At 35.0% G+C, this 23,907-nt stretch overlaps 1 protein-coding gene across 4 annotated transcripts in view; it reads left to right on the top strand.

Annotated features, from left to right (window-relative positions):
* Positions 1-23,547, top strand: part of SHOC2 (SHOC2 leucine rich repeat scaffold protein) — an 85,088-nt gene extending 61,541 nt beyond the window's left edge. For all 4 annotated transcript variants that reach the window (XM_040254419.1, XM_040254418.1, XM_040254421.1 and 1 more), the window contains exons 4-9: positions 10,414-10,544; positions 13,492-13,680; positions 16,770-16,892; positions 19,148-19,285; positions 19,819-19,936; positions 21,424-23,547. In XM_040254419.1, the coding sequence (XP_040110353.1) occupies positions 10,414-10,544; positions 13,492-13,680; positions 16,770-16,892; positions 19,148-19,285; positions 19,819-19,936; positions 21,424-21,632 (908 nt within the window). In that variant the 3' untranslated portion in view covers positions 21,633-23,547. The remainder of the gene's footprint in view (positions 1-10,413; positions 10,545-13,491; positions 13,681-16,769; positions 16,893-19,147; positions 19,286-19,818; positions 19,937-21,423) is intronic.
* Positions 23,548-23,907: the final 360 nt, after the last annotated feature.

Raw genomic sequence — 23,907 nt, forward strand, 5'->3', positions numbered from 1 at the left:
TCAGGGCAACTGAAATTAAAGATGCTTGAAATGTTATAAATTTATGGCCTTATCTCTCTCATTGATGCTTAATTATTGTGTATTTCCTAAGATACTGTAGATGCAGATACTTTATTGTTCCTTGAGCATATCAGGCAAGTTCCAGCCTCAGGGTCTTTGTACTTCTCAGTTTCTCTGCTTAGAACTTTTTTTCCTAAATATACACATAATTTCCTCTACTCTTTCAACTAATCAAATGGATATATCAAGTTCTATAAAGGGCATGGTTATCAATCAGTCCTATTCTTCAGTTCAGTTGCTCAGTCGTGTCTGACACTTTGTGACCCCATGGACCATTATGAACTCCCAAAGCTTGCTCAAACTCATGTCCATCGAGTCGATGATGCCATCCAACCATCTCATCCTCTGTCGTCCCCTTCTCCTCCTGCCTTCAGTCTTTCCCAGCACCAGGGTCTTTTCCAAGAAGTCAGTTCTTCACATCAGGTGGCCAAAGTATTGGGGTTCCAGCTTCATCATCAGTCTTTCCAATGAATATTCAGGACTGATTTCCTTTAGGATGGACTGGTTTGATCTCCTTGCTGTCCAAGGGACTCTCAAGAGTCTTCTCCAACTTAGCATTTGTGAAACCACTCAGGAAATGTGCATCAGATACTATTATCTGGGTACTTCGGCAGAGGATTTGAGGGAGGGGTCTGTTCTAGAAAGGCCCTGTAGGGTCCTGTTCTTACTCTCAAATATTCTAACAGTATTTCATTATTTAATATTTTATGCATGCATTGGTTTCCCTATCTTGCTCAATAACAATGGGGGGTGCAGTTATAAAGTACTAAAATAATTAGTGTTGGCAAATAGAGAAAGCATAAGTTGTAGAGGATAATAAAACAATCCAGTTAGTAAGACTAGGATCCTTTGGATTCACTACCTCTGACAGAGGATAGCGTCTCCATGTATTCTTTCTCCTGGCTTTCTTAATTTTGCATTTCTGTCAGAAGTAATTCTTCTATATTTCAAGTGTGCTTGTTAATATGAAAACATTTGACTTCATTATTAATCTTGAGTAATTGACATGTTATATCAGAAAAACACAAGTGCCTCACTTCTAACACACTCTACATGGTCAGATTACAAATATGTATTGGAAATCAAAAGGAACTGAAACATAAATGATAATAAAAATTTATATGTCTCATTTATAAATTTTTATAATAAATATAAATAGGCTTTGATAGTTGTCAGCAAACTAAATACAGCTGTTATCCCAAGTAATAGCAAAGCGAGTTAAGTATTGTTTGTTGAAAGTTTTTATAATATTATAGTCATTTATCATATACCGTGTTTATTAAGATAGTTCTTTGCCTTTCTCCGTCCCTCTCATCCCCAATATTTTGATTGTATTGCAGAAGGTTGAGATTTGATGAGAAATCTGAACATGCAGGTCTTGATCTGTTACAAATCTCAACAGTCATAATTGACCTTTGAGATTCTCTCTGTCATTTATTGGAGAAGAGCAATTTACCCCAAACCTTCAGTGACAAACTTAGCTGGAGTATAATTCTGATACTTCCACCCCCACCCCCACCCCCCGGTTTACTAGTTGAAAAGTATAACTTAAAATGAAAAACAAACAAAAAACCCAACACCTGTCTTGGAGAGTTAATGCTAGTCCCACAGGAGTTGCCCTGTTCTCTTTTCCCTGGACCAAAGAAACTTGCACTGAATTTACAATTGAAAATCAAATGTTTTATCACCTTACAGTCACTTTTCCAAAAATCGCTTTAATTATTTGCCTTTTTTTTTCTTGCAAGTAGATCCAGATATTTTTAACTCTCTTTTTTGCTTAAGATATAAATACTTCTAGAGTAGTTGTCACTCTTTAGCAATAAGCAATGCCATTTACTTTCAGGCTGGGCAGTGCCAAGATTACTGACAACTCAGGCTGTGGAGAAGAGGCAGAAGGAACTGGGGAGAGGGGCACAGCTGATTGCGGTTAAGTAAAAGAGTGCTCAAAAACATATTTATAGAGTCTTAAAGCCTCAGATATGCAGATAATACCACCCTTATGGCAGAAAGTGAAGAGGAACTAAAAAACCTCTTGATGAAAGTGAAAGAGGAGAGTGAAAAAGTTGGCTTAAAGCTCAACATTCAGAAAACGAAGATCATGGCATCTGGTCCCATCACTTCATGGGAAATAGATGGGGAAACAGTGGAAACAGTGTCAGACTTTATTGTTTTGGAGCTCCAAAATCACTGCAGATGGTGATTGCAGCCATGAAATTAAAAGACGCCTACTCCTTGGAAGGAAAGTTATGACCAACCTAGATAGCATATTCAAAAGCAGAGATACTACTTTGCCAACAAAGGTCCGTCTAGTCAAGGCTATGGTTTTTCCAGTAGTCATGTATGGATGTGAGAGTTGGACTGTGAAGAAAGCTGAGCACCAAAGAATTGATGGTTTTGAACTGTGGTGTTGGAGAAGACTCTTGAGAGTCCCTTGGACTGCAAGAAGATCCAACCAGTCCATTCTAAAGGAGATCAGTCCTGGGTGTTCATTGGAAGGAATGATGCTAAAGCTGAAACTCCAGTCCTTTGGCCACCTCATGCGAAGAGTTGACTCATTGGAAAAGACTCTGATGCTGGGAGGGATTGGGGGCAGGAGGAGAAGGGGATGACAGTGGATGAGATGGCTGGATGGCATCACCGACTCAATGGACGTGAGTTTGAGTGAACTCCGGGAGTTGGTGATGGACAGGAGGCCTGGCGTGCTGGGATTCATGGGGTTGCAAAGAGTCAGACATGACTGACCGACTGAACTGAAAGCCTTCTGAGGTCTCTAGTGGTTTTATGAAATCAGGGAGAGGGGGATATGAAATAGAAAAAAAATTTTATTTTCTGTTTCTTTTCAAAGTGAGAGAAGTTTATAAGAAGACCTTGCCTTCAAGGCTAGAGGACAGAATAATTCACAGAGGCCTTTTGTTACACTGGGCTCTGAAGAAATGTTACAGTAATTATGATTATATCAACAAATAGAGTTTTAGTAATTGATTTTAGGTAATTACAGCTCTACTTACATGTAACAACTTTACTAATTTTCTCTTTAATGGTGGCATTCTTTTGAGTTTTTGACTTTTAAGAATATTTTTTAATAAGTTCACTTTTAATTGGAGGATACTTGCTTTACACCATTGTGTTGGCTTTTGCCACAAAACATGAGTTAGCCATAAAAATGCATATGTCCCTTCCCTCTTGAACTTCCATCCCATCCCACCCCTCTAGGTTGTCACAGAGTCCTATGTTGAGCTCCCTGTGTTACACAACAATCTGTTTTACATATGGTAATGTATATGTTTCAGTGCTACTCTCTCAGTTCAGCCCACCTTCTCCTTACTCCATTGTGTCCAAAGTCTGTTCTCTATGTCTGCGTCTCCATTCCTGCCCTACAAATATGTTTATTGGTACTATTTTTTCTAGATTCCAGATATGTATGTGTTAATATACGATCATTTGTTTTTCTCTTTCTGACTTACTTCAGTCTGCATAATAGGCTCTAGGTTCATCCACCTCACTAGAACTGACTCAAATGCTTTTCTTTCTATGGCTAAGTAATATTCCATTTCGTTTGTCATTTATCCATTCATTTGTCAGTGATATCTAGGTTGCTTCCATGTCCTGGTTATTATAAATAGTGCTGCAGTGAACATTGAGGCATATGCGTCTTTTTCAGTTATGATTTTCTCAGTGTATATGCCCATTTGGGATTGCTAGGTCATATGGTAGTTTTATTCTTAGTATTTAAAGAAATATCCACACTGTTCTCCATAGTGACTATATCAATTTACATTCCGACCAACAGTGCAAGAGGGTTCCCTTTTCTCCAGACCTTCTCGAGCATTTATTGTTTATAGATGTTTTTGCTGACCATTCTGACCAGTGTAATGTGGTACCTCATTGTAGTTTTGATTTGAATTTGTTTAATAATGAGCAGTGTAGAGCATCTTTTCATGTGTTGGTTGGCCATCTGTATATATCTTGGAGAAATGTGTGCTTAGGTCTTCTGCCTACTTTTTGATTGGGTTGTTTGCTTTTCTGGCATAGGGCTGCATGAACTGCTTGTATATTTTGGAGATTAATCCTTTGTTAGTTTCATTTATTATTATTTTCTCCCATTCTGAGGGGTTGTCTTTTCATCTTGGTTATACTTTCCTTTGTTATGCAAAAGCTTTTAACTAGGTCCCACTTGTTTTTGTTTTGTTTCCATTTCTCTAAGAGGTGGTCAAAGAGGATATTGCAGATATTTATATAAGAGTGTCTTGTCTATGTTTTCCTCTAAGAGTTTTAGAGATCCTGGCCTTACATTTTTTATAACTTTTAAGTTTATTTTCAATTTCTCAGTTTAATGTTTCTGGAAAAAAATTGTACCTTTAACATTATTTCATTGTTAGAACTTGTGTGCCTTTTCTACTGATTTTTTGCTAAAATAAGATAAAGACTGAGTTAAAGTCTTACTCAAAAGTTACACTAAATTAACCTAAAAATGCTGATTTCCTTTGCTGAAATTAAAAACATTAATTTTAATTTGTAGCAATTTAATGTTTCCATATTTTAACAGTCTGACAGTATAAGAAAACAAGCTGTCAGATTCAGAACACAGAGCAACTTACTGTCAAAGTTAAGCACTTAGCTAAATGCCAGTGATTGACAGTGATCAGCCTACATTTATAAGCGTTGGCAACATTGATTTTATTTCTTAGTCACAGTGGCTCAATATTAAGGCAAGCTGTGGCTTGATTTCTAGGTTGCAGTTTACTTTGTGGTTAAAACCACTTACTGAAAGAGGCTAGAGTTGAAACCGCTGCAGGGGGTGAATCACAGTAAATGCCAGACTTCTGATGTCAAGTTTTTTTTTTTTTTCCTGGCATAAGAGAGTGTTGATATTTCATCATTAATTTTTTTTACCTTTTTTATTTTGCTGAGACTAGTGGATTTTGGCAAAATGTGGATGACTCTGAGCATACCGTGCTCTCAAGAAAGTGACAAGTCCTTTGCAGATGTTAATTGCTTCATCAGAATAGCATATTCTCAGAGAGTACAATTTTTAAAGTTCATCTGCTTCAATCCCACTGGGGGAAAAAGAAGTTTAGGCATTTCATAGACCTTTTGGTGAATGCTTCAGCCATTTTATTACCATGGAACAGCTTTATTACATAGGGAAAGCAGTGGTATGAAGGAGAGACAGGATGAGCTTCTTCTATTTATTTTTTAAGATTGAGTGCCTTTTTTTATCTTCAACTTGGTATAGCAAATTAAATTTTTATCAGAAGATTTTTGAAATTCTTTGTATTCAGACATTATCACTGATTATGGGAAAATTTCCATCTCTTTACCAGTCTTTTAGTGGCCATGGACATGGGATAGGCAAGGAATAAAATATTGATACCCTCCCTCTTTCCCCATTTTGAATGGATGTGAGTTAATGGGGACTGCCCTTCAGTTTTGGTGGGAATGAAATTGGTAATCCCTAATGGCACTGTCTGTTAAGATTTAAGATATTGCTATCTTTTGATACATCTGAAATATTTTCACATGTACACACAGATACCTATTAGGATGTTCATTATAGAATTCCTTTTTAAATATTAGAAACAAATGCTGTCCATTGGGGGATGATTGGATAATGGTATAATTACACATATCATAGGATACAATGGTTAAATAAAATGAAGTATATCTGCATTTACTCAACAAGAAAATATTTCTATGACCTGTTATTTAGGAGGAAAAGTGTGCAAAATGATCCCATTTATATAAAGACAAATAGAGAAACATTTTAAAAAATCCTGTATTTGTATATGTATAAGTAAAAGCTTAAGAGAAGGATCTCAATAGGTACATATTGGATTACACACCATGGTTTTCTGGGCAATAAAGTAAGTTACACTTATATATTTTGTAATTGAAAATTTATTTGGTGGGATAAGAGGACTGCAATGGTTAGTTCATTCTCTGATATCTAGAGATGGGCTGCTTAGTCATTGGGTATCCCAGAAAAAATTAAAGTGAATATTTTTAGAGAACTAATTTTTAGTCAGGTGGACCAGGCAAATCTGTTATGTACTTTAAAATCATGTCCACTTAACATCTATGTTTTGGAGACATGCTATTTTATAAGTTGAGAATGGGTCAAAAAAAAAAAGCTTTTAATGAGTCTCTCATATAATTTTGAGTTTTTGCACCTTGTTCCTAATGGAAAGGACAAACAGTGAAATATTTTAGCATCTTTAATAAGAAAGCATGAATGAAAGCCTGGTGTGTGCTTTGCACTGAAATTCTGTGCAAATTTCAGTAGAAATGCATAGCAAGCTCCCTTACTTAAAGGATTTTCAGTCTATTGGGGAAAGTAACCAATCCATGAAACAACCAACAATGTAGACTGTAACTAAAATGCTAATGTATAATGAAAACAGTATGTAGCCATGTGTCCAGTTTATAGGGAGATCAATAAGATCTTGATAGAATGGCCAGAGAAAACTTCATGAACAAATATGCTGGACTTTGTATGGAATAAAAATGCATTCCATGAGCTTAACAGCAAGGACAGTCAAACAGCATGGCGGCAAGAATGAACATATGCTTCTGTGTCAGGAGGAAACAAGTTCACTGGATCAGGGTTGATAAAATTCACAAAAAACGATTACTTGATAAGGAGCCAGTTGAGTTTGATTCTGGCTCTGCCATTAAGTCACTTCATGTGTCTTATGCTAAAGTCTATGCTGAGTACTCTCAGATGGTTCTTATTGGTGTGCTTGGGTATCTTTTTTATCTCTTGTCTTTTTTTGCGGGGGGGTTGACTATCTGAAACTTCAAACCACCATGCTCTGTTTTTCCACAGCTTAGCTCATATCCTCACTGTATGGAGAAAATGAGCCTCACAGTCCAAACATCTTACCTCTATGTTAATATAAAGCTTCTCCATAATGTAAACTATTCATTCAATAAAAGGATGGTATAAAGATATCACAGTTTTTAAAATTAAACTGACTTCAGAATTACAGAATTTGTCTTTATCAGAAGAACATTTTAAAATTAAAAAATTATAGGAAATTAGGGAAATTCTAGACAAGTTCAAAGAAAAAATTTAATCTATTTCTATCATGTAGAGATAACTTAAACTCTTTGCGTGTGTATGTAATCATACAGATCATACAAAACACATGATTTTGTTATCTGACTTTTTTCACTTAATGTCATAACAGTCTTTCATATCTTAAAAGATTTTTTGTAGAATAATTTTAATAGGTACAGAATATAGCAGACTATAGTAGTACCATAGAATAAAATTTTTTGAGTATCTATTTCATATCAGTCATTATACTAAGTATCTTACACACATTGTATTTAATTATTAGAGCAACCCTGTCAGATATTTGACATCCTCACTTTATGGGTGAGGAGATAGACTTAGTTAAGTAACTTACCCAGGGACATGTAGATATAGAATTTTTGTTTTTGCTATTATACTGTGATGTCTTCAATCTAAATAATTATGCATCAATTCTTGAACATAAAGGTTGTCCCCATTTTTTGCTATTAGAAACTTGACTATAATTTCATCATAAAGCAGATTATTTTTTGCCAGCCCAACTTCCAAGTAATATTTGTATCATATTTAATGTCATAGTGGAGAAAGGAATGGCTGCCTACTCTAGTATTCTTGCCTGGAGAATTCCATGGACAGAGGAGGCTGGTGGGCTACAATCCATGGGGTCGCAGAGTCGGACACGACTGAGCAACTAACACTACAATGTCATAGTTCACTGATAGAAATAATAATGTTCTTGCACTTATTTTTAATCTCTGAATTCTCTGGAACTTTGGAAATTGATCCAGTCCTCTGCTTGTTTCCCCCCCACCTCCAAAATTGACACATATCCCTGGAGTGTCATTAGAAAGACACTAGTGAAGCATCCTTATTTAATTTAGGAAGCCCTGTAAAGACAAAGTTAATTTTGTCTTTTCTAAGTGGTTGTTTTTACTGTTGCTTTTTAATTCAGTTTTCTGCCTGTTGGAATCTTAATTAATCATAACTAGTGAACTCTTGACCCAGTTTCCAAACACTGTTATAAGAACGTAATGAAAATGAGTATACCATACCTCTGGAATAGTTCTAATTGCAGGAATTGAAATGATTGCTAAGGTTTTTTTGCACTGTAGTTGGCTAGACTTTTGGTATATAGACTTATCAGAGTATTTTTGACATCAGTAACTAACTATTAAAAATGTAAATAAAGGGTAAAAATTAGCTCCATTTAGGCATTTCTTACAACTTTGATCACTATTTTCTTCAGCAAGAGCTGCTGCTGCTGCTAAGTCGCTTCAGTCGTGTCCGACTCTGTGCGACCCCATAGACGGCAGCCCACCAGGCTCCACCGTCCCTGGGATTCTCCAGGCAAGAACACGAGTGGGTTGCCATTTCCTTCTCCAACGCATGAAAGTGAAAAGTGAAAATGAAGTCGCTCAGTCGTGTCCGACCCCTAGCGACCCCATGGACTGCAGCCTACCAGGCTGAAAAGATGCAAATGAATATAACTAGATGAGGAATATGAGACAAGGTGACTGCTCTGCTAGGTTTAAGGCTTAACTTATTCTATAGGCTAATACATGTTTTCTGTAAGTATTGGAGTAATGTTGTATCTAAGAAAGTTATTCATACAGTGATTTTCTGAAAAATAGTCAAAGCAGAAATTTGAAATTGACAAACATCAAGACAGTTGCTGAAAGTTGAAAGGCACCAAAATATTTATCTCAAAAATGTTGTGTGACACAGGCATCTACTTCTATACAGACCTGCTTTGGAGATACTGTCGATTCCATCTCAGACCACTTCAAAAAAGCAACTATCAGAGTAAAGTGTCACATAAATTTTTTTGTTTGCCAGTGTATATAAAAGTTATGTTATACAGTACTGTAGTCTATTAAGTGAGCAGTACCATTCTGTCTAAAAACTGTGCATGCCTTAGTTAAAAATACTTTATTGATAAAGTATCATTCAGGTTATAGAGTAGCTCTTTTGATTTCCTTCAGTTATTTCTGGCTTTTGATTTAAAGTGAAAGACGTGCAATTCTAACTTTGACTTGGTTAGAAGTCACTGTAGGGTCATTATTGGCTTAATTTCAATATTGTTATATTTCAGGGGAAAGGGAGAGAGACAGGGAAGCAACTGTTTGGTGGACCATAAAGAATATACATAGCATTTATCAGTTGAGTTCACCATCTTAAATAAGTGCAGTTCATGGCACCCCAAAACAATTACACTAGTAACATCCAAGATCACTGATCATAGATCTCCAAAACAAGTATAATAATAACATAAAAGTTTGAAATATAGCGAGAATTACTAAAATGTGACACAGACATTAAGTGAACAAATGCTTTTGTGAAAAATGGCACAAGTAGATTTGTTCAAAGTAGGATTGCCACAAACCTTTGATATGTAAACATGCAATATCAGTGAAGCACAATAAAGAAAAGTGTAATAAAATGAGGTATCCTTTTAATTTCTAATGCTGGTAATCCTGTTGAATTTAAAACTAGAGGCTAACATTTAACCTAGCCCAACTAAAAAGGTTATAGCAACAATTGCATTGTTGAATCAGAAATTAACCAGCCATGACACACAAAAAAATACATTGAACTAAATTCTCATTATTCTTATCTTTTTTGGTATCAAATGAATTTATACTATTTTGAAAATTAAATTTGATTTAAACCTGTGATAGCAGATAACATCATATTCATCCATGTAGCTTATATGTAGCTTACCATGGGTCTTGGCTATAGAAGGATAAAATGTCTGTTTTTCTGCTCTGCTTATTTTAGGTATTCAATAGTGACTAATATGCTCAAGCTGGATATGCTTAGATAATAAGAGAGACTACAGCTTTCACTTTTGTTCATAAAAAATTATTTTGAGAAAATTTTAACCATCAAGTCAACTTTTTAGAGAAATTTTGGATTGTTTATACGTAAACTCATGAAAAATATTGAACCTTTCTGATCTCACAAAATAATTGTGCATCTTGTATTTTAAGTAATTATCATTTATTACTTTGATGTTACTCAACTGGGCCTTGTCTAAAGGTTAATATTTAAGTGTGCCAATACTTTCAATAATTGATTTTAAAAATTGACTTGTAGCCGTGTACTTCATTATTTCTCTAAGACAATGGACACAAAAGTGGCTTCAGTTTCATCCTAATTGGTAGAGTGTAGTGTGTAGTTTCTTGGTACAAAAAGTTAAGGATCTTGCTGAAATAGTACTTGAAGGTAATTCATAAATATTGCTTGATAGCCTGGGAGAGTGACAGGCTTATCAGATTTTTTTTTTAATTCCTTTTTTTTTTTTTTAATGTTCACAGGAAATCTGTCCAGTTTAAGTCGTCTTGGTCTGAGATATAACAGACTGTCAGCAATACCAAGATCATTGGCAAAATGCAGTGCACTTGAAGAATTAAATTTAGAGAACAATAACATTTCTACTTTACCAGAGGTAAGAAGTGAATTATGGTAAACTCTTGAAACAAGTCTGTAAGATAATGAAGGGAAGATTAATCAGTCTTTACAGCTTGGTAAATAATTTGATGATTGAGTTTGCTTAGATAATGGGTATGCTGTGGATACATATCCCATCACTGAGATAAAAAAATTCCAAAAAAGAAAGAGTAGGTATGTTTTAGCATACCCAGCAACTAGTAAGTTTGCTTGTAGTTATTCAAGCATATTTTACTGTAGTATTCTAACATGAGTAGAATTGTGGACTTAATGGATTGACTGAACTTTGCAAAGTCTTTTTTTTCTAATAATTAAAAATACCTTGTATAGTTTCTAGTCTGGACCAGTTCACTAAAACTACTGTGACAGTATCTCACCTGTGGCAAAAGAGCACTGTTGTTAGTAGTAAGTAGTAATTTAGGATTAGGAATAGAACCCACAGATTGTAAGCCCTGACAGCTAGACTGTTTGGGTTTTTAAATTTCTGTGATAACGGTAATTCTTCACTTGAAAATGGGTGAAGTTCTACTGTTTAATGTCATCCTCTTTTCTAACAGTGATTCATATCCCATAATAAGGCAAATAATTAATATATTAATTAGATCTTGTTGGCATTCTTTTAGGGTGTGATTTATGAGTTTAAGTAAGACTGACCACTTTTACAGTGTCATTATGTCTAAATGTAAAGACTAGGTATATACCAAGTTTCACCTCGTGAGAAATTTTAATATTTATTTATATATCCAGTGATATTGTCACTGAAGGGAAATGTAATTATTGGGTATCTTAGGATAAAGACATGTGCTGAGTACTTTCATATAACTTTGTGACTGAAATAAGTCAGGATTTATTTTTGATAGGAGAATTATAAAGAAGACAGCTCTCTTCAGTCTGTCTATGAAAGAAGGGGTGTGTGTGTATATTTAAACATACCCATTTTCAGATAGAGAAGTATGGATGAAATCCTTGATAGGCCTTGCTCAAACATTGGAAAGCATTAAGTTTTATTTAAAAGTAGTCTGTGTGCTTTGGAAGTAGCATATTCTTAATGCAAATGTGTAATTATCTGCATTTATAATAACAAGAAAAACAATAAAAACCATTAAACAGCACTTAGATATTCAAGCTGGCAAGAAAAGTTGGGAAAGTGGTTTTCAAAGGGGGCTCATTATATTGCTGAAATCGGAGCTGGCAAAATCACTATATACTTTTCCATTTGAAGACTGTCTGAAAATGGACTAGTTTTAGTGGATACCTAAAGACGAAAGGAGAAGGAACTTAATAAATTTAAGCACATATACTCAAGGCATAAGGCTAGAAGCTTTACATGTATTTCATTTATATCTTCACTGTAATCCTACTGATTATTGGAGTGGTCTCATCAAATAGAGAAATAAGACTTGAGAAGTCATGTTTTTGGCCAAATTTGTCACCCTGAAATATTTTTTTCTGGGAATATAGTGAGAGATATATCGATTAATTAATTCACTGAGGCTTACAAGGCTGGTAAGTAGAAGATCTAAGATGGGAACCCAGATGTGTTTGACTCTGCAACAATGGTCAGCAACCTCAAAGCTTCACAGTATGACCTTAGAATGGAAAGGTTGGAGAACCGCCTTATAGCAATCCAAAATGTTTTCTGCTTCTCTGAGTATTTAAAATGGTTTTTCATCCTTTAAGATTTGACTCACTTTCAACTGTCTTCTGCTTTTCCAGTTATTCCAGTATTTCTCCTTTTCTTTGAATTTAAATAAAGAAGTGACTTATAAAGTTACTTATATACATATTTATTTATTTAAAAACTCTTTACTACAACCTATAAAACAAGACATCATCCTCTTAAAAATGAATAGAACAAAGGTTCAGAGAGATAACTTGCTCAAAGTAACGAACAACTAAAAGATGGGGCCAGGATCTAAAACTTTTATAGCCTGAACCAATGTTTCTCAAACATTAATGAACATACAAATCACCTGGAAGTCTTAAGATTCATATTATGATTCTGTGGAGGTGGGGCCTAAGAGTCCACATTTCTAACAAGCTCTCTGGGGATACCGATGCTGCTCTTCCTTAAACCAGACTTTGAATAGCAAGAGCCTATTCTGTATAATTTATTATTGATTTTATAGAGTTGTGTATTTTCTTTTTCCTATCTGTGTGCTTTATTTCTCTAAATGGAATTTAGTCTTCCTGATGGTAGAGATCCTTTTATAATACTAAACACCTAGTACTATGGTTACATGGTGGGGGACTGAAGTAAGAGGGAATATGGGGTTATGTGCTAAGTGAATACTTGTTTGATAGATGTATATTCCCTCAGAAATTTACAGTATGGAAAAGCAATGTATTATATAATATAAAAAAGTATTGTTACCTTCTGAATTTAATATTCCTAAAAGGAACATTTAAATTACTAAATGATACCTTATTCTGTGTTATATTAATCTTAATAATAATTTAGAGATAGATACTTAACCAAGACTTGGATAGCACTGATTACACAGCAGGTGATGGAGTTAGGACTCAGACCCAGGACTGTCTGATACCAGTCCTCTGTAAGGTCCTGTATGAGAGGCCTCAAACTGGCCATTCGTGAAACACCTCTTACACACAGATACATTATCTTTACCCTGTGGAGTATTTTAAATAAAACCAAAGAATAAAAGGAGATTTAATATAAGTAAATGAATTTCCTGTTTCTTCCTAAATTCTGAAAATCTGACTACATTGGCTGCACATCCCTGCAAGGTAACAATTAGCTAGAGCTGAGTAGTGAGTGACTTTCCTTCTGGATGAGGCATTACAGAACCGGCCCAACCAGCTCTGTCATTTGTTACCTGCAAGACTCTCCCAGGCATTTGTTTGGTACTGCTGCTCTATGTTCTACAGAATAAGTCTTGTTATAGTTCTAATTCTTATGCTTATTTCATTTTTGTTTTTAACAGAGTCTTTTATCAAGTCTTGTGAAACTGAATAGTTTGACCTTAGCTAGAAATTGCTTTCAGTTATATCCAGTAGGTGGTCCATCTCAATTTTCCACTATCTATTCCCTCAACATGGAACACAATCGAATCAACAAAATCCCATTTGGAATTTTCTCCAGAGCAAAAGTATTAAGTAAGCTGAATATGAAGGTAAGCCTCTATTTGTATTAGGGGAAAATAACTACTTTAACTAGTATTTTTAGTGTATTTATGATTTATCAGAATGGGCAATTGTTTCTTCGTGATGCTGTGCTCATTTTTTGGGTTTTTCTTTTTACTGTTGAGTTGCAGGAGTTCTTTATATATTTTGGATGTTAATGCTTTGTCAGTTATATGATTTGCAAATATTTTCTCCCAGTGGGTGATTTTTAGTTTCTTGTTGCTTATCTATATTCTCTACCATGAATGAATCACATTTGTAGTAAGGAAAATAAATTTTATTGCAGAAGGAAGAAAGAAATGAAAAATGGCTTGTCCAGCGATTTAATTTGTAGTGAACAAACTTTTTTTTTATTGACTTCCTACTTTTGCATTCCAGGCCCCTATAATGAAAAGGACATCTTTTTGGGGGTGTTAGTTGTAAAAGGTCTTGTAGGTCTTCATAAAACCGTTCAACTTCAGCTTCTTCAGCATTACTGGTTGGGGCATAGATTTGGAATGCAAAAGTAGGAAGTCAAGAAACACCTGGAGTAACAGGCAAATTTGGCCTTGGAGTACAGAATGAAGCAGGGCAAAGGCTAATAAGAGTTTTGCCAAGAGAACGCACTGGTCATAGCAAACACTCTCTTTCAACAACACAAGAGAAGATTCTACACATGGACATCACCAGATGGTCAACACCAATATCAGATTGATTATATTCTTTGCAGCCAAAGATGGAGAAGCTCTATACAGTCAGCAAAAACAAGACTGGGAACTGACTGTGGCTCAGATCATGAACTCCTTATTGCCAAATTCAGACTTAAATTGAAGAAAGGAGGGAAAACCACTAGACCATTCAGGTATGACCTAAATCAAATCCCTTATGACTGTACAGTGGAAGTGAGAAATAGATTTAAGGGACTAGATCTGATAGAGTGCCTGAAGAACTACAGACAGAGGTTCATGACATTGTACAGGAGACAGGGATCAAGACCATCCCCAAGAAAAAGAAATGTAAAAAAGCAAGATGGCTGTCTGCGGAGGCCTTACAAATAGCTGTAAAAAGAAGAGAAGTGAAAAGCAAAGGAGAAAAGGAAAGATATACCCATGTGAATGCAGAGTTCCAAAGAATAGCAAGAAGAGATAAAGTCTTCCTCAGTGATCAGTGCAAAGAAATAGAGGAAAATAGTAGAATGGGAAAGACTAGAGATCTCTTCAAGAAAATTAGAGATACCAAGGGAACATTTCATACAAAGATGGGCTCAATAAAAGGCAGAAATGGTAGGGACCTAACAGAAGCAGAAGATATTAAGAAGAGGTGGCAAGAATCATTTTGTACAGAAGAACTGTATAAAAGATCTTCACAACCAAGATAATCACGATGGTGTGATCACTCACACTCAGCTAGAGCCAGACATCCTGGAATGTGAAGTCATGTGGGCCTTAGAAAGCATCACTACAAACAAAGCTAGTGGAGATGATGGAATTCCAGTTGAGCTATTTCAAATCCTGAAAGATGATGCTGTGAAAGTGCTGCACTCAATATGCCAGCAAATTTGGAAAACTCAGCAGTGGCCACAGGACTGGAAAAGGTCAGTTTTCATTCCAGTCCCAAAGAAAGGCAATGCCAAAGAATGCTCAAACTACCATACAACTGTACTCATCTTACACGCTAGTAAGGTAAGGTTCAAAATTCTCCAAGCCAGGCTTCAGCAATACGTGAACCATGAACTTCCAGATGTTCAAGCTGGTTTTAGAAAAGGCAGAGGAACCAGAAATCAAATTGCCAACATCTGCTGGATCATGGAAAAAGCAAGAGAGTTCCAGAAAAACATCTGTTTCTGCTTTATTGACTATGCCAAAGCCTTTGACTGTGTGGATTACAACAAACTGTGGAAAATTCTGAAAGAGATCGAAATAGCAGATCACCTGACCTGCCTCTTGGGAAACCTGTATGCAGGTCAGGAAGCACCAGTTAGAACTGGACATGGAACACCAGACTGGTTCCAAATAGGAAAAGGAGTTTTTCAAGGCTGTATATTGTCACCCTGCTTATTTAACTTCTATGCAGAGTACATCATGAGAAATGCTGGGCTGGAGGAAGCACAAGCTGGAATCAAGATTGCCAGGAAAAATATCAATAACCTCAGATATGCAGATGACACCACCCTTATGGCAGAAAGTAAAGAACTAAAGATCCTCTTGATGAAAGTGAAAGAAGAGATTGAAAAAGTTGGCTTAAAGCTCAACATTCAGAAAACTAAGATCATGGCATCTGGTCTCATCACTTCATGGCAAATAGATGGGGAAACAGTAGAAACAGTGTCAGACTTAATTTTGGGGGGCTCCCAAATCACTGCAGATGGTGATTGCAGCCATGAAATTAAACGACGCTTACTCCTTGGAAGGAAAGTTACGACCAACCTAGACACCATATTAAACAGCAGAGACATTACTTTGTCAACAAAGGTCCGTCTAGTCAAGGCTATGGTTTTTCCAGTGGTCATGTATGGATGTGAGAGTTGGACTGTGAAGAAACCTTAGCGCTGAAGAATTGATGCTTTTGATCTCTGGTGATGGAGAAGACTCTTGAGGATCCCTTGGACAGCAAGGAGATCCAACCAGTCCATCCTAAAGGAGATCAGTCCTAGGTGTTCATTGGAAGGACTAATGTTGAAGCTGAAACTCCAGTACTTTGGCCAACTGATATGAAGAACTGACTCCATGGAAAAGACCCTGATGCTGGGAGTGGTTCAAGGCAGGAGGAGAAGGAGACGACAGAGCATGAGATGGTTGGATGTCATCACCTACTTGATGGGCATCATTTTGAGCTCCGGGGTTGGTGATGGACAGGGAAGCCTGACGTGCTGTAGCCCATGGTGTCATGAAAACTGGACACAACTTAGCGACTGAACTTAACTGTGTGGAAAATTTTGGAGGCTGAGTGTTTTTGTTCCCTTTTTTTTTTTTTCCTATATTTAGATATTAAAAAAAAAGGAATGTCTTTTTCTGTTTAAGAATTCTCTTTCTATAGGGAGTTACATATGGAGCTTTGTTTTTGTGGTTTTACCTTGAATGCTTCATTTTATCTCTGTCAGGACAATCAATTGACATCACTTCCCTTGGATTTTGGAACTTGGACCAGTATGGTAGAATTGAATTTAGCTACCAATCAGCTCACAAAGATCCCTGAGGATGTGTCTGGTCTTGTTTCTCTTGAGGTGAGTATAAAAGAGCATTTAGAACTCATTAGACTTTTCCACAGTTACCTCACTCATGAAGTTTCCAATTAAACAGTTCCATAATTGAAGATCATAATTAGAAATGTTAGTGCTCTCAGGACTTCCCTAGCAGTTCAGTGGTTCAGACTCCTCACTCCCAGTGCAGAGGGTGTGGATTTGATCCCTGGTTGGAGAACTAAGGTCCTGTATGCCATGTGAAATGGTCATAAATAAATAGTCCAGATTCAGTCAATTAAAAAAAGAAATATAGTGCTCTCTTAAACATGCAGCTGTATTAGGATGATGAGGTGTTGACTTTATCTGGGCTCAATGCGTTTGAATTACTCTTGCCTGCTAAAAGTCGGTCGGTTTAAATACTATAAAGTATCTTTGAAAGAAAGGGTCTCTAAAGCGCAGCATCTTTTGTATCTTTTTTCTTAACTCTGTTTCTAAGAATGCTATACCATTGTCCTCTAAAATAATTCTGGGTTCCTCATATTGGCATTCAGTATCCTTCATATAATTCTGACCTAATTTTTCATCCTAATTACCCACCTCCTCTTTTATTTACTAACTGAATTGATTAGTTTCTTTGTTGGCAACGTGTGCATATTTCTAGCTCTGTACCTTTATTGTTCCCATTATCTAGAATGCTCTTTTCTCATCCCCTTAAAATTTTTCTTTTAAAATTATTTCTCACAATTAAAGATCCGTGCAAAAGATCCGTGCAAAAGATCCGTGCAGTCTTTGGAGTTGCAAAGACTCAGATACAATTTAGCAACTGAACAACAACAAAGATCTTCCTGTTACTTCCTCAGGCAAAGATTTCTTCTGCCTCTGAGTCCCTAGCATTTTCACTCTTTTGATGAAAAAACTTACTAATAGTAAAATTTCTAAAATTGTCCTCATGTTTTTTTAAAAATTCTAATTTTTCTATTCTTTTATTATTGTATTTAATAAGGTGAAAAAGTATGGTGTAATGGCTAATAGCAGGGACTTTGAAGCCAAATAGATCTGGGTACAATTCCACTTTTAACTATTTATGGATTTAATGTACCCAAGCTTCAGTTTCCTCAGCTGGGGAAAGTAATGAGGATAGTAATATATTCCTCATAGAATTGTGCTAGTGCTAATGAAGTCGCTCAGTTGTGTCTGACTCTTTGTGACCCTATGGACTGTAGCCTGGCACTTTCCTCCATCCATGGGATTTTCCAGGCAAGAATATTAGAGTGGGATGCCATTTCCTTCTCCACATAGAATTGTAATTAGGACTAAATGCAATAATGCACATTTTTCATTTAATATGTGGTGTTAGTGGTAAAGAATCCACCTGCCAGTGCAAGAGACATCGGGGACACAGGTTCAATCCCTTGATTGGGAAGATCCCCTGGAGGAGGGCATGGCAACCCATTCCAGTATTCTTGCCTGGAGACTCCATGGACAAAGGAGCTTGGGGGGTTGCAGTCCAGTGGGTCACAAAAAGTCTGATACAACTGAAGCAACTTAGCATGCAGGCATGCATGCAAATAGTAATAAACTCAGTGATAGCTACTATTGTCATTTTCTTGGTCTTATTGAATATATTTACTTCATTGTGTGTAGTATAACTTTGGAAGAAATAAGTGGGCATAAAAATTTAACTAGAACCTTACATAGATCTTTCCATTAGTGCTCTTCTCACTATCCCCATACTCAGTATTGTTTCCCTACCTAACCCCCCTCCACTATAACTTCTCTGAGAATGAAGACTTGTATCTTCTTCAACCTTTTTTCCCCTCTTTATTCAAGATACTGTAGGATGCCCTGCAATGTAATAAATTTACTACAAATAATAACTAGTGGATTGATATAGGCAGTTTAGAAGTCAGTTGTTATCTACCTTAAATGATGGTTTGCTTGTAAGGAGTTTTGAATAAATAATTGGTTTCCTATTAGATAGATATTTGTAACTATTCAGTGTCAAAATACCATTATCTGTATGAATCAGTGCAAGTAGTTAATAATTTTCATATTTTTTGTAATTTAGTTTAAATTCTTTCCTTTTGCTTTCATTAGTTTTGACTTAAGCTATTTTGTTTCCAGTAACTATGGTAATTTTTTTTTTAGAATAGTAAGTTTAATGTCTTGTTATATAATTAGATATTACCCTTAATATTCAGTGTTTAGAAAATTAACATTGCTTAATTTTAAGGCACATGATGATAATATATTTCTGTTTTGTGAGTTGTCAAATATTATCAATAATTTCTCTTTAGGTTTTAATATTATCAAACAATCTTCTAAAGAAGCTTCCTCATGGCCTTGGAAACCTTAGGAAGTTAAGAGAATTGGATCTAGAGGAGAACAAATTGGAATCCTTGCCAAATGAAATTGCTTATCTTAAGGATTTGCAGGTAAAACATTCTGATGATTTTATAGGTATATAATTAAAGTTTTGGGGATGCATTCCAAATTGTACATTTTTTAATTCTTGGACCAAATAGATTTTCCTATTAGAACTGAATTTTATGTTCATGTAACCTAGCTGCTTTTGTCTTCCTAACAAATGATAGTGTTTGAAAGAAAAACTTATTTAATGATTTTTATATAATATGTAGCTCAGACGGTAAAGAATCTGCCTGCTATGCAGGAGACTCAGGTTCAATATCTGGGTTGGGAAGATCCTCTGGAGAAAGGAATACAACCCACTCCAGTATTCTTGCCTGGAGAATCCCATGGACAGAGAATCCTCGAGGGCTACAGTCTGTGGGGTTGCAGAGAGTCAGACACCACTGAGTGACTAGTACTACACTACTACTGTATACTATTAGTCAGTCTAATTCCCTGTAAATTTATCTTGCTGGTTTAGTAGATGTAGTTTTTTAAAAATTTACATCAGTTATAGGAAACATACATGTAACTGTCTTTTATTTTGTTAACCTTTTAGAAATTAGTCTTGACAAACAACCAACTGACCACTCTTCCCAGAGGCATTGGTCACCTTACCAATCTTACACATCTAGGCCTTGGAGAGAACCTACTTACTCATCTTCCTGAGGAAATTGGTATGAACCCTTTGGATATTTGACTCTGTACTAATAACATGCTTTTATTAGTTATTAGAACACGTGTTCAAGCAGTGTTTCAGATAAATAAAACAAATCTACTATTTTTGTCAAATTACATCAAGCTAAAGATTTTTTTTTTTTATAGAGCACTAGTAGTAGTAATAGTTGGTTAGTTTTTATTAGGTTTTCTCATGGGGAATTGAGTTTAACAATATTTGAGAATGTTTTAGCATTCTTGTATTTCAGTAGATTTAACGTTAATTTGGAGGAGTTCTTTTTCTTCCAAATTTAAAAATTACACAAGCTTGAATTAAGTTAGTTTCTTATGCCAAAAGAACTTTTGAGGTTTTATGATTGATATTAATATTTGATTAATGTTAATATTTGAGTTACTTTAGAATTTTCCAAGTGTTTTCATATCCATTATTTCATACGGTCAATATGAACACCTTGAATTTTATGCAGTGCAAGTTGCTTCATGTTACAGAGAGTTTTAATCAGTTACAGTCACATAGTACTAAAATTAGTAATCCCATTTGTTATTCTCTCATCTATACCATGCTGTTTCAGAGGCACTATAGATTAGTGGTTAAGAATGGTTTTGGAGTACAATAGCCAATTCAGAATCTGGCTCTACTGCTTCTGGTTTTGTTGGATTGAATAAGGTACAGAACTTCCCTAAGCTTCAAGTTCCTGTCTATAAAATACGGATTCTAGTAACTTTCTGTAAGGTTGCTCTGAATAATACATAAAATCTTAAATGTAAACAAATCCAATATCTAGTGACTGCTTTTTAATTAGTTTTATTATATACCACTATCAAATATTACAGATTTTGACATTTAAAAATTGGAAACTCATAAAGTAACTTTACATATTTCTAGTGTGTTTATCCAGCTGGCCATATACAATTGCTTGAGATTATTTGCTTAGAAAGTATGAGTATCCTAAGATGGTCTAAGGAAAAATTTTTAAAAGATTACATAAATTGACTTTTGCCTTACTGGCAAATATATAATAACTCTCAGCAAAAGATTTATACAAAGTAACAAAACCTTTCACTTGAGAAATTTATTACTAAGAGAGATTATCACATTTTCTTCAACATGAGAGTAATTATAGGCACTTACTATGTAAGTTGATTATATAATTTTTGGAATTTAAAATACACATGAATGCCAAGCTATCCTGAACAGAGTCTCTGGAGATATAGTATATGTTTTTTCAAAGAAACTGAGCTTGAAAACCAAACATAAAGGAAGAGATTTTTATTGGTATAGCATGTGACCTGGATATCACTTTTTAAAAATCTCTTGTTTATTTGAATAAGCAGGAAAGTTTGAGATCCATGGTTGTAGAGAGTTTTAAAACTTAAGAGATTAAAAGGCACTGTGTGTTCAGTATGCATAACCCAGGATAAGGATCATGCTCAGTTGAGCTTTTTAAATAATAACTAATTTTTTAAAAATTATCTTTTATAACAGGTACACTGGAGAATCTAGAAGAACTGTATTTGAATGACAACCCCAACCTGCATAGCCTTCCCTTTGAGCTGGCTCTTTGCAGCAAGCTTTCAATCATGAGTATTGAGAACTGTCCACTCAGCCATCTTCCACCTCAGATTGTTGCTGGGGGTCCTTCTTTCATCATTCAGTTCCTAAAGATGCAGGGTCCATATCGTGCCATGGTCTGATACAAATCTGCTGGTCCCACACACTGTTCAGAAATAGACTGCCATTAATGTTTCATATCTATATCTGTATCTATTTATGTAGATATTGATATATTTGGCAGATTTATAAAGACTATGTTTATGTGTTTCTGCTAATAGAGGAATCATAGCCATTTAGATTTTTTTAAATTCTGTACAAAAAGCTTATATAAGTTTTCTTTGCTGAACTTGATGGATGTTTTTCTGTTGTATAATATGATATGCCAGTTTGCTTAAAACATTTGCCAACAAATTATGAAATTATTAAATTTAAGGGCCAGAGGTAGTATAGTTAGATATACTTTTTCTTAGCAAAAATTCTGGGCAAGCAATTTTGTTGGAACTTTTCATATATATTTTCCCCTTACCAATTGTCAGATCTTTTAGTATTATAGGCCCTGAAGGTAGAATTTCTCTTTTAACTTATTTTGAAATTTGAGATTTGAATTTTATATATTGTTTACAGTCAGAGTAAATCACTGGATTTTATTTTATTTTTTTTTTTGGTTTTGATTTGCTCTGTTTTGATCAGCAAAATCTTGTTTATATCCTCTGCTAAAGAATTTGCATCAGCTGATTTAAATATTAAAAGATACCTGCTTGTTGAAACAATAGGCAAAGTGAAAAGATAACAGTCAAAAAATTTTGAATTCCTTTAATTGTGTTTCTCTGATCAATTGTGAAGCAAAATGTCTGAAGTAAGTCTTTGGGTTGGGGGAAAGTATTGATACCTTTTCTAGTATAAATATCTTTTCTGAAGTTTAGGGGAACAGAATCTTGTAGTGCAAAGGAGTTTTCATTCCTGAAAGTCGCAGATCCACAGAAACTAACAGAATAATTTGGCAAAAAAAGAAAAAGATACACATAAACACACATAAACACATTCTATATATGTATATACAATGCTATATAGATATGTATTTATTATATCATAAACTACGATAGGTAACTTTAAGGATTTCTCCCTAGCCTTGTACAATGAAATGAATGTTTTTCTTTGAACACTGCAATATGTATGTTTCAAGGTTATTTAACAGTGTACTATGGTTTTATATCTTGACTTGCCTTGTACATCTTTCAGTTCTGGAATATCTGCGTCTAAGCACAATATCTTCACACTGTGCTATATTGCTGCTGAATTAAATGCACTTTTCCCCACAAATGGGGCACTGGCTTCAAACAATTCAGTTCAGTACCATTGATTTCAGTTTCATCTTTCCTTTTTTGGTAGTTGTTAATACAGTTACAGAAAAGAGCACATTGCATAAAAGTCATTGATAGTTCCGTGGAAGTTCTGTGAGATATGCATGTGCTATTTGGTATATTTTCTTTTGCTTTACTGCTTTTAAGGCTAGCAGTATTGTAAATGTGTGCCCCTTATTACAGTACTCTTACTTTTGATAGTGTTGGTCTAAGTCAATTTAATTACTGAAGAGACTCAGAGCAAGTGCATTCTAGATATACCATCCTAAAAAACACTTCCCATATAAGGAATAACTATTATGTATAATTACATGTTGCTGCTTGGTTTTCTTTTTTTTTTTCTATTTAGGTGGGCATTGTAATTTAAATAAAATCAGTTTTGAAGTGAGGTTATAACATTAAGATGGAAATTTGGAATGTTGTTTTGCTTTTCCTGACACTCAAAATCAGGACTAAGTTTGAAGTGGAACCTATAGTTGTAATTGGCAATTTTTTAAGGAGCAACTAAGAAATGGAAGGCAGGTAAAGATATAAAACCGTAGAATGCTTAAATGTGCTGTAAAACTATTGTAGATGTCACTGGATTTTACCAGGTAATATCCTTTCTTCTGTTTTTTTTCCATCTACTGTGGCTTTTCAGTTAAAATTGTGTTTATAAAAGGAATTTGTTTATTACAGCTCTACCTGAAGCTTGTGTGTATGTGTGGTTTTTATAAAAATCTCATATCAAAGTGTGTTTATATCTTAAGATAATGGAACTTGAACTTTAAAGGCAGTAACCTAATGTCTTTTTTTTTTTAATGGGTATTGTTTCTTAAAAATGAAAATAGATACAGTTTTTGAAATATTTTTGTTCCCCTACATTCATTTATGTTAGTTTATAACAGAAATGCCAGGTGATCACAACCCTACATGTAGAAGTTACAGACAAACCATCTGTAGCTAAGGAATTACAATTTTTTTAAGATGCATAAAATATGTCACATGAATGGCTGTCACTTTGGAGAGCTTGTGGATTTCATTACTTCTAACATGAAGCTAAAATGGACTCTTA

Source organism: Oryx dammah, unplaced genomic scaffold (assembly GCF_014754425.2).
Source record: "Oryx dammah isolate SB20612 unplaced genomic scaffold, SCBI_Odam_1.1 HiC_scaffold_14, whole genome shotgun sequence".
NCBI classification, from domain to species: domain Eukaryota; kingdom Metazoa; phylum Chordata; class Mammalia; order Artiodactyla; family Bovidae; genus Oryx; species Oryx dammah.